Source organism: Apaloderma vittatum, unplaced genomic scaffold, assembly GCF_000703405.1.
Source record: "Apaloderma vittatum isolate BGI_N311 unplaced genomic scaffold, ASM70340v1 Scaffold44602, whole genome shotgun sequence".
Lineage (NCBI taxonomy): Eukaryota > Metazoa > Chordata > Aves > Trogoniformes > Trogonidae > Apaloderma > Apaloderma vittatum.
The window spans coordinates 13,487-24,003 of record NW_009704947.1 but is presented as its reverse complement, the minus strand read 5'-3'; the positions used below and the strand labels follow the sequence as shown (position 1 = coordinate 24,003).

The 10,517-nt window shown below is 37.5% G+C and overlaps 1 protein-coding gene across 1 annotated transcript; it reads left to right on the top strand.

The window, feature by feature from the left end:
• Positions 1-154: 154 nt before the first annotated feature.
• SLC30A6 (solute carrier family 30 (zinc transporter), member 6) lies at positions 155-5,458 on the top strand (the record flags this gene model as incomplete). The annotated part of the gene is made up of 6 exons (XM_009865207.1): positions 155-203; positions 2,169-2,288; positions 2,584-2,686; positions 2,878-2,925; positions 3,486-3,554; positions 4,594-5,458. Coding segments are annotated over 6 exons (881 nt in total), but the record flags the coding sequence as incomplete, so codon positions are not given.
• Between the last annotated feature and the right edge of the window lie 5,059 nt (positions 5,459-10,517).

Sequence of the window (10,517 nt, the reverse complement as noted above, 5' to 3'; positions counted from 1 at the left end):
AAAGTAAGACTTTGATTTTTTTCAAGTGACGGAATCTGCTGAGATACTTCTTTTCATTTGCAGTGTACTGGGTTATTCCCTTAAAGTAAAACTTTAAATGTACTTTAAAATGGATACCTTTACTTGTAATAATTTTATTGCCTTACTTTTGCAGCTGCCAGCACAAGTTGGCTTCAGGAACATGTTGCAGATCTTAGTAGAAGGTAAGGCTTAATAATGTTTTTCAAAACTGTTAGCCTCTGCAAGGCAGTGTTGTAGGTTTTTTTGTGTATAATAACAATTTGAATGGGTGTTGAGGCATAAACTGTTGTGTATTAGAGCTCTTACAGTAGCTTTACCTACTATAAGTCTAGTGTATGAGCTCTAGAGCAAACATCTCTCATATTTCTCAGGTGCATCAATCTATTAGAAATACATCTCTCTGCATAACTTTCCTTTTTAATGTGTTCAGTGCATTGTAGGTAATTCTCCATGGATGAGGTAAACTGGCTTTGTACTGTACTGATTTGAAGTGCATTTCTCGACTGTCATTACCTGAGCGATATATTTTGTAGTAATTTTTGTTTATTTACTCTGTGGGGTGGGCAAGTGAGTAGGGTACTTGCAGTTTCAATCTGATATACGGAACAGGTCACTCACTGAAACATAGCTACAGAAACTCCTCACCAGTCCAGCAGGAAACTGGAAAGTCTGTGTCTTCCAGGGGCCGATGTTGCTCATTTGTTTTGTCTGTTAACTCTCTTGCTTGTATTGGATATCTGAATGGAAGATAACATTGTTTGCAGATAATTTTGTCAGATGTCAGAAACGTTTATTTTGAGCCATACATGTTCTCCCAAGTACTTATGCTTTCAGTATCAAAATAAGAATGTTAAACTGTATTGTGTAACATTTCTAAATATGTTGCAAAGCCCATCTGTTTCTGCATGTTGTGGTTTTTGTGTACAGTTCAGGAAAGCAGAGAACGCTGGCTTGTTAAACAGGATCGATTTTATATGGGTTGAAGGTATTTCGTTGTCAGACCCAAATTATGAAAAACAGCTTTGGAAGAGTAACAATAGGGTTGCCCAAGTACCTGCAGTTCCAGTGTTTAAAAAAAAAAAAAAAGTTGATAGCCATCACAGATGCTGCCAGTTTTTCTTCAACAATGTGGTAATATGGTCATATGGGGAAGGACACAAATGGATAACTTGAAGGTCTCGCCGATCAAGAGTCTGGCATTACTGCTGAGTTTTGAGCTAACTCCTAGACACTTATGCCAAGACTTTTTTTTTAATTACTAAATCTGATTAATATATATACAGCTATTTCAGATGTGTTCTGTGAAGCAGTGCTGATTAGAAAATAGCTGCATCTGTATATAATTACATTGATTAAAATTCTTAGAGGAGCAGACTAGCACATGATGTCTAAACATAGGTCGGTTCTAAATGGAGCATGAATACATTTCATGTTGTCTTTTCCTTTAAACTTTCCAGTATGTGACATGCACTTACATTCACATTACAGAAACTCTTTTCTCTCCTCATGCTGCCATTGATAGGAGATAACTAAAAGTAGCTTAGTTTTCAGTGTTCCTTCAGGGGTTTTTCTGTCTCCTCTTATTCAGCTAGCTGGCCTTCTCTCTCTTTTCAGCCTCCAGGAATTAGTTAGCTTTGGCTTTAGAACAATTCTGCACACCAAAGTGGCAGATGGATTGAAGACTAGTGATGTGTGAACCACCCAAGACTTACATATGTGTATCTGAACCTGTAAAGTATTTGGGTTGCGTACAGCTGACACAGCTAGCTATGCTACCAGAAAAAAAGAAGGCAGTGCAACATACATATTTTAACGTGTAGAAAATCTGCACAAAGATTAGTGTAGTATAAGGTTTTGTATGTGGGAAGATAGACTTAAAGAAAACTTAAGATGCAAGAGGTAAGTATTAGGGTCAGATATGAGAGAGAATGTGACTTGGATCTAAACTTGATTAACCGTTGCTGACGGCAGACGGGTACAAAACTTTGAGCAGAATCGGAAGGGCCTTTACAGCCCTCAGAGACATCATTTGTTATGACCGCAAGGTGTATTTGAAGTCATATGCTGAAAGAGTGGGTGTAACACTTTGGGGTTTTAAAGCAGTGATGAAAAGCCAGCTGACAACTGCTTTTTGTATTTTGTTACAGTATTTGTGGAATCATCCCAGGATTGAGTAGCATCTTCCTGCCACGAATGAACCCTTTTGTCTTGATTGATATTGCTGGAGCTCTAGCTCTTTGCATTACATACATGCTTATTGAAATAAAGTAGGTACAGTTGTTTTAAAAAAAAAATAACTCTTTCTATCCAGTCTATGAGAAATCACATTTTTTTTACATGAAAGGAATAATTTCATCAAAAGCTATATTTTGTATGAATGGGATTGCAACTCCATGAGTATACTTGTCTTTTTTCAAAGATGTGTAGTTCACGTTAGATTAGTACGTATAATATTATGTAAGTGTTTATAATTTAAAAGAATGAAAAAGAATCAAAGAAAATTCTTATGCCTTTCAAAAATGTAAATACCTGGTTTTCTTTAAAATTGCTTTTTCTCTCTAGCAATTATTTTGCTGTAGACACAGCCTCTGCTATAGCAATTGCTTTGATGACATTTGGTACCATGTATCCCATGAGTGTCTACAGCGGGAAAGTACTGCTTCAGGTAAGGAGCAGTTTTTTGTGGTTTCAAGTTTTGTTAAATGTACTTATTCATAAGAATTTATTATTTAATGCCATTGGTCTCTTATGTAGATAGACTAGACTTAAAGGCTGTCTTACTTAAACATGGCCAGTTAGTCTTTATTTCAACTATTTTTCCTCTTCTTTTTTTTCTTTTTCTTTCTTTTTCCAAAGACAACCCCACCTCATGTGATTGGCCAGTTAGATAAACTTCTCAGAGAGGTAAGTCAGAGTATAACACATAACACAATGTGCACAGCTAATATTAAATAATCATTCAGGAATATGAGTAATCCCAAGCAGACTACTAAAGAATTATTATTTTTAATAATTCTTTTTAGCTTCATATAGAAAATACGGATCTTGCTATCTAAGATGAACGGTGTTGTTGAGGTGTCTGGAACAAATCTGTTCAAGTAGTGCTGTTGGTTTTATTACTAAATGCAAGCTACAGTTGAAGTGCTTTACAAATGTGAGTGGGGGAGGAACAGGAGTACAGGCAGCTGTTGACTTAGAGCACACCGAGTTTAGAAAATAGTGCAATTTGGCAGCAAGAGTTATTTGAAATGAGCTACTTAACTCCACTTTTTGATGGATTTGGATGTTTAAGGGTAGCAAAAGTACAGTAGATGAGCATTAAGTGGCATCATTAACAGACGTAGTCTGTTCTGTGTGTGAAAGTTCGAACTGAAAGTTCCACTGTGTAAAAGTACATTTCTAGAAGGTTTTGAAACATTGTTTTTAATTTATTTTCATATTTCTGGGTGTTTGTGTAAAATTAGGTTTCAACTTTGGATGGTGTCTTGGAAGTTCGAAATGAGCATTTCTGGACATTAGGGTTTGGCACTTTGGTGAGTTCTGTCTGTTGCCTTTTTAGCTTTTAAAAAAACAGTTGTCAGTTACTACTTTATTTTTTTTTATTTAAATAAAGCAAGATATTCTTATGAAATATGAAATACAAAAATTGGATGGAGTCAGTGCTCAGTCATTGAGATTTATTGCAAAACTTCTCTTTGCCTGTCCTTTATATTTTTTAAAGCTTTGTTATTGGTTAATATTATTTATGTATATTGCAGCTCTGGATTAAAGCATGCATTTTGCAACTGTAGATCTTCTTTTGTATTTTGGCAGTGAAGAAAACTCCGATAGTAAAGACTTTTTTTTCAAATAGTAAATTAGTGACAGCTGACCCAGAGGAGAGAGAGAGAGAGAAAAAAAACTGTAAACCTTCAGGTACTAAAGATCTACAGTAGAATCTTTTTTTGAGCTGTGAGCTGTGTTCTTTTACTAAATATGAACTGAAACATCACGTGAGGAGTTGTGGTTTGTGTCCTGTTCTCTTCTGCAGCAGTGCTTCAGGGTAAATGGGAGAGCGTTACTGAGAGGAAGGCAGGGGCAGCCTGCACTTGTATGCACGTCCAGGGGAAACACTGTGTGTGTTCCACAAGGGCCGTTGCCTCTGGTCTTGCTCATGGTCCCAGTTTGAGTGTGTCTGCCAAACGTCCTCTCACCTGCTCCAACAGACAACCCCAATATCCAGCTCCAATATTCCCTAAATTTGGCATACGGACTTTGTCTGCACTTTGTTCTTCTTTTGGGCCACTTTTTTTCCTGGCTGTTGCCTTTCCTTTCTTGCCATCATATGTTGTGTTTTATAGTTTGGTTTTAAACCTCACTCTTCCTGAATGATGAACTTGGTATGTTTGTAAGAAATCAACGCATTAGGAAAGATCAAAATGTACCCTAATACAGAATTATTTCAGAAATGTCTCAGTTTAGTTGGTAGCCTTCACTGCAAAAGGTCTTTGCATAATTCTCTGCAGGGTAGCTTACCTCTTCGTGAATGCATTTGAAGAATCTTTACTGAAGCCAACTTTTTTCACTTTCTAGGCTGGGTCAGTACACGTCCGAATTCGAAGAGATGCAAACGAACAGATGGTGCTTGCCCATGTCACTAACAGATTGTACACATTGGTCTCCACCTTGACTGTTCAGATTTTCAAAGATGACTGGATCAGACCTACTTTATCATCTGTGCCTATTGCAAACAATATTCTGAACCTTTCGGACCATCACGTTATTCCAATGCCGTCTTTGAAAGCTGCTGATAATTTGAACCCTGTTACATCCACTCCGTCTAAGCCCGGCAGCCCACCGCCAGAATTTGCTTTTAATACACCAGGCAAAAATGTGAGTCCAGTCATCCTCTTAAACACTCAGACAAGACCTTATGGATTGGGCTTTAATCATGGATCCGCACCCTACAGTAGCGTACTCAATCAAGGATTTGGAATACCGGACATGGGAGCAACTCAAGGATTCAGAACTGGTTTTACAAATGTCCCAAGCAGATATGGAACAAACGCTCATGGTCAACCTTGACCATAATAAAGACCATTATTTATTGTACTTAAGGGTATTGACTTAATTCTTTTATTACCCAATTTTTATAAACATTTGGAATGTCAGATCATTCTAAATGGCTGGGAACAAGTGCATTGTTCATATCCATGAAATGGTTAAATTGCAATTTTTTTCTTTGCATCAGCAGTAATCTGTGTAGTGTCACAAATATTTTCCAGACATGATACTTTACAGGTAGTTTTTATAGAGAGTCTATTTCTATTCAGCTTTTTATTCACTTTTCTTTATTTTCCCAAGAATGTATTGAAATATAGCACAACTCCATAAGAGAGTAGAATTGTGACCAGGTAGTATTTTTCTTCTAATGAGAATCATTTATTGAATGCTGAGTAGCTGAGAGAATAGGAAGTTGCAGAAATACAAGTCCCAGTTTTAGAGATGTTTTGATTGCTTTATGAAGCCACTTGTTGGCAAAGTCACAATTAGGTCTTGGTTGCAAAAAGCCATCAATACTCATATTGACAATCTGGCGCTTCAAATTCTAATTAATTTTGTCAGATTGTGTTTTTACATTTTTGTTGATGCTTTTATAGAAATTCAGATGGTTCAGCAACCATTTTCTTGTTGTAAGTATCCCATATTCATCTCTGGTATTCCTTCCTTTTTGGTTTAACTGCAGAATTATTTAGCAATATACTGGCAAATAAACTATTTCAAACTTAAGATTTTACAAGCACCTCTTTTTTATGATTAACCCTATGTAAGATACAGAGCAGATGGCTGTATTGTCTCTGAAGCCAGTATTACATTTTCAACTATTGAAGGTATTATCTGATTCGATTGTGACTTTGTATTTTTCCTCTTTGTATTTTTTTCTGTAATTTCAGGGGAAAAGGTATTTATATTCCTGGTTTATATCCAGAGTACGGGTCAGTGTTTGCTGACGGTTGTTTGTCATTGCCAGAGTGCTTAACCTTTAGGGCACGCTTGGAACAAGACTGCCTAACGTGTCTCTGCTTTTACATCATTGTTCTTATGTACTTGTAGAAGGCTGTGTTTCTTCAGGGCCGTCCTCAGAGAGCTCTTCCCTCTGACTGCTGGCTTTTTCTTCACTGCTCCCATAACTGGGGAGGGCCTTTTAGAAATACTTCATTTTTTTTCTTTTCTCCAGTGCAGTGTGTATCTTACCGTTCCCAAGCCAATACCTCCTCTGCGCTATCTCCTGCATCTCTTGGCTGTTGAGGAACGGGTTGCCTGCTCCTGCTGTTTCGCTGGCAACTCAGGGTGCTATATATTGGCCTCCACCTTGTTAATCTGTATGCTAAGTACATCTCTCCATTTGTCCAAGGTGGTTATGTGGAGCTGTAGTATCTCAGGGACTACGAAGATGTTATTTTACCTGAAGATAATGAGTTTGAGAAAGAGATCTTTCTCTTGTAGAACTGAGTGGAGAAAACAGCCTTCCTTTGAATTTTTAAGATCTGTGGCCTCTTCACACTGGCTGATGGTTTTCTACATAAGGACATTGCTTTCCTCTTTTTTTTTCTTTTTTTTTTCCCCTCCACTACCTGTGTTTCTCTCTCCAATGCATGAAGGAGGGCATCACTTGCAAGCAAAGCAAGGTGACATTCTCCATGATGGTATTTTACAGGGGATATTTTAGGCTGAGAATAGTGTCCAGACTGCCACAGGTACACAGTCCCTGTAAGCTACAAGTAGCGAATCTAGTTTTGTACTTCATTTGCAGCCAGGGCAACGGTTTCATTGCTGTGCTAGAAAATGTAATTACCTGGAAAACTTGAATTTAAAGATTGCAGCAAACTTGTAACGACTGTCTGTGTTTCTGTGAGGTCAATGTTAGCTCAGTAACCACCTCTGATTCATGCATTACTCTGTGCGTAGCCTATGACACGTGCCATTGCTGTGCAGAAATTCACTGAAGTACAGAACATTTCAACAGATTCTCTGTACCTCTTGGGTGCTGAAGTAGACCACACTTTGTACAGCATCTGCAACACCTTAGAGCCAGCAGAATGTTTACAATGTACCACTCTCATGTGGCCTATTTGAGAATTTTCCCTTACTTTCATAAGCGAACATTTCCCCTTTTTCTGACATTTTAAATACATTGTATTATATTGATTGCATGCCTACTTGGTTTTGGTAGAAAATTAAAGCTCCATTTTATTAAAAAATGAAGCTGACCTTTGATTTAAAATAAGAAGGGAGAGTGAGAATCCCAGAGTTCTGAGTGCAATATAATCACTTTATCAAAATTATTTTTGGAGTGAATGTTTACAATATATACCATATGTGCAGATGATAAAGATTCTTTTAGAGCTTAGAACAGCTTTCTAGCTGCTTTATTATTACGAATATATTAAGAATATTTGTTAAATCAGCAGAGAGTAAAATGTCTCCTTTTATACAGGGAAAATAAAATCAGTGTCATCCTTAAATGACAAGGAAAAAGTGGTAATTTGTGTACAAGATTTTATAGTTATCTTTTTATATACATTGATTGTTCGAGTGATGCCCCTGGATGATACTTCAATCTCAATGAGAAGGTGCATGAAACTTCAGAACTGTTCTGCTGGAGCTGCTACCAGTGTGGACTGTGTCCTTGTATTAATTCTACAGAAAGCATTTTTCCTGCGTTTTGTCTTTTCTAATTGTATTTTGTCGTTAGGTGGTCACAATCTAAACGTTTATTTGAAATGTGCTGAAAAAGAATTGCTAATTTATATCATCTTCATTCCTACTGATAGGAATGCTGCCCCTCGGGGTTATTTCTGCCCCCCAAAGGAGTTGGCGTTGTTACTCCTTTCACTTGTTCCAACTGTGGTTGCATGGGGTCATGTCACTTGTAGGTAAATGGAGCAAAGCGTGGAGAATTTGAGGGGCATGTACCGTTACTTAGGCTTAAGATTCTTGTGAAAAATTGCTTTGTCCTGAAACAGAAGGAACTAGAGCACCTACTACAATACAAATAACTAGTGTCACCTGGGGATTTTTGCAGCTTTACATATTGAGTAATGGCTCGAGTTCATTCTGTTGTGCATTCCCTTCACCTACGTAATGACCACGTGCACTTTTGGGAGGACTCTGACAAGCCAGTGACAGCCTCTTGTGAGTGGTAGATCAATGATTTTTAATTCTTTTCTCCCCCTTGATTGAAATATGGCAAATCTTATTCAGAGAGAGAACCTGTGCAGCAATTCTGCTGATTTGAGTAATTATTGGTTTAGTTGAAGCCCCTCAGTTGATTTTTTTTTCTCTTTTTTTTGGACCTGCTGCCACCATCCAACAGGGTCAGAGAAACTGTACAGGGATAGATTCTTCCTGTCTCTGAATTCTTAAGTGTTTATCTGTATTGTGCATGTCCAGATCTGTAGTGATACTCAAGTGTTGCAACTGAGAGTGAAGGAGATACCAGTCCTAGTCTTTTCACTTATATTTTTTTGTTTTCTGGGTATTCTATTAATTGGCTACACTTTCTCCTGCCTCCTTGTTCTCTTTGCAGTGAGAACTCACCTTGCACCATGTTTTTGCTTTACTGACTACTTCAGCTTCTTGTGCATTTGGGAGCTTAGATTCTTGGATTCACATGGTTACTGGGCTGATAAGTTTTCCTTGCAAGTTCCGCCATGTTTTTTTAATGTTTTGACAACCACTGAATCATATTAGAGCAACCTGTATCTCATTTCTTTGAACTGACTAAACATCACTCGAGAAAACTGCATGCTCAGGCAGTGAGAAGTTGGTGACAAAACTGACATGCCAAAGATTTGGTGTACTGTGTGGTTATGTTACAGTTTCAACTAACTCTAATAGAGATTTAAAAATAATTAGGCTTTTCCCAGTTATAACAACACTCTGATCCCACATTTCATCATGAAGCCTACTTTATCTTTCAAATTCTTGAAGAAGCAGAGTAGCAGTACACGCTGCAGATGCGTACTGTATTTTTCAGAGGCCCTGCAAAGTATGAAGTACCACAAGAGTTCATCTGTAAAAATTAAATTAGCCACGCAAACTCATGCTTAATATTTCTGCATACAGCCATTTCATTACCTTTTTTTTTTTTTGCCACTAGGTAGGGTGCACTAGGTGCCTTATACTGCTCGGAGTATTCAAACTTCAGAAGATTAAATTTAGGTTTTTTAGAATGTTTTCTCATGGGCTGAAGTTAGAGGAGAGTGTAGCAAAGAGTTCAAATAGCTTTGATGTATTTACAGAGATGTACAGTAATGTCTGAAAATAAACACATCTGTTCAATTTTTAGAATTTGCATTGTATTCTATTTCAGAAGTTGCATGAAAAATAGAAACTTTTCTCACAAATACTAAAGTGATGGGAAAACATAAAATGTTTTTGTTCCATCTTGAGCAACAAAACTGGATTTGTATTGCTGTAAGTACATATTTCTACTGCAGCTTTAAAACATGTATGTGAATGTGGTCTTAAGTTCAGAAATGTTTGCTTTAGGAAAATGGTAAAAGGCCAAATGTGACATGCCTACAACTTCATGGCTTACTTCTTTTTAAAATCTCTGCCTAGGGTAGAACTTTCTACTAAGAGTCCGGAGCAGTAAAATACTGGCTTTTTTTCATCTCAGTTCATCTCCCAGCTTGACTTTTCTGATTTTATTTTTTTCTTCAAATGCTCTCATCTTTTTCTCATCAGTGGAAACCATAGTTCTGCAGGTAGCTTTTGAATACTGTTCTTCTGACTTCTCCTGTTGATTTCGTTCTAGGCTAGATTTTGATGGAGCGTTGTATTAAATTTACTAAATAATTCCAGTAAGAAATGTAAAAGCACAGGGCTGTTAAACTGGTAAGTATCTCTGATACAGGTTGTGGCTTGACCCTGCTTTTTGGTGCTTAAACTGTTTTCTTGCTTCTGACTCTCATTCTACTCTTGATAGGTAGCACTTTGCCTTTAAAATTATATTTATGTAAAACCATAGATTCTAAAGTGGTCACTTTCCTAGTATGATTACTTCTGATATAATCTGCATTAAAAACAGCCGTTGGTTTTTTTTATTATTATTTTGGGTCAAAATATGAATGATTCTCACATGAATGAATGGTATGTGCTGGGGCATTGCTCCCACACACCACCTACTCTTCTGTTTATATCTGAACGTGAAAGCACAACGGAAACCCCCACATACTTTTCCCTTAGCATCACCCCCCACCACCCTTGTCCATCAAAAAGTATCCAACAGACCACACGGAGAAAACTGAATTTGGGTTATTTCTCTATTTTCTGGTGGCCTGCTGTCTGCAGACAAGCCCTTGTAGGGGAAGCCCCTCTTTGTTAAGGGAAGGCTGAGAAGAAGCAGAGAGGATTAAAAATCCCTTCTGTGTGTCAGGAGTTCTAGCAGCTCGTTTCAGGATGAGGTGGTTTAGTTCAACCCAAAGCAAAAGTTTGGTTTAGAGCGATTT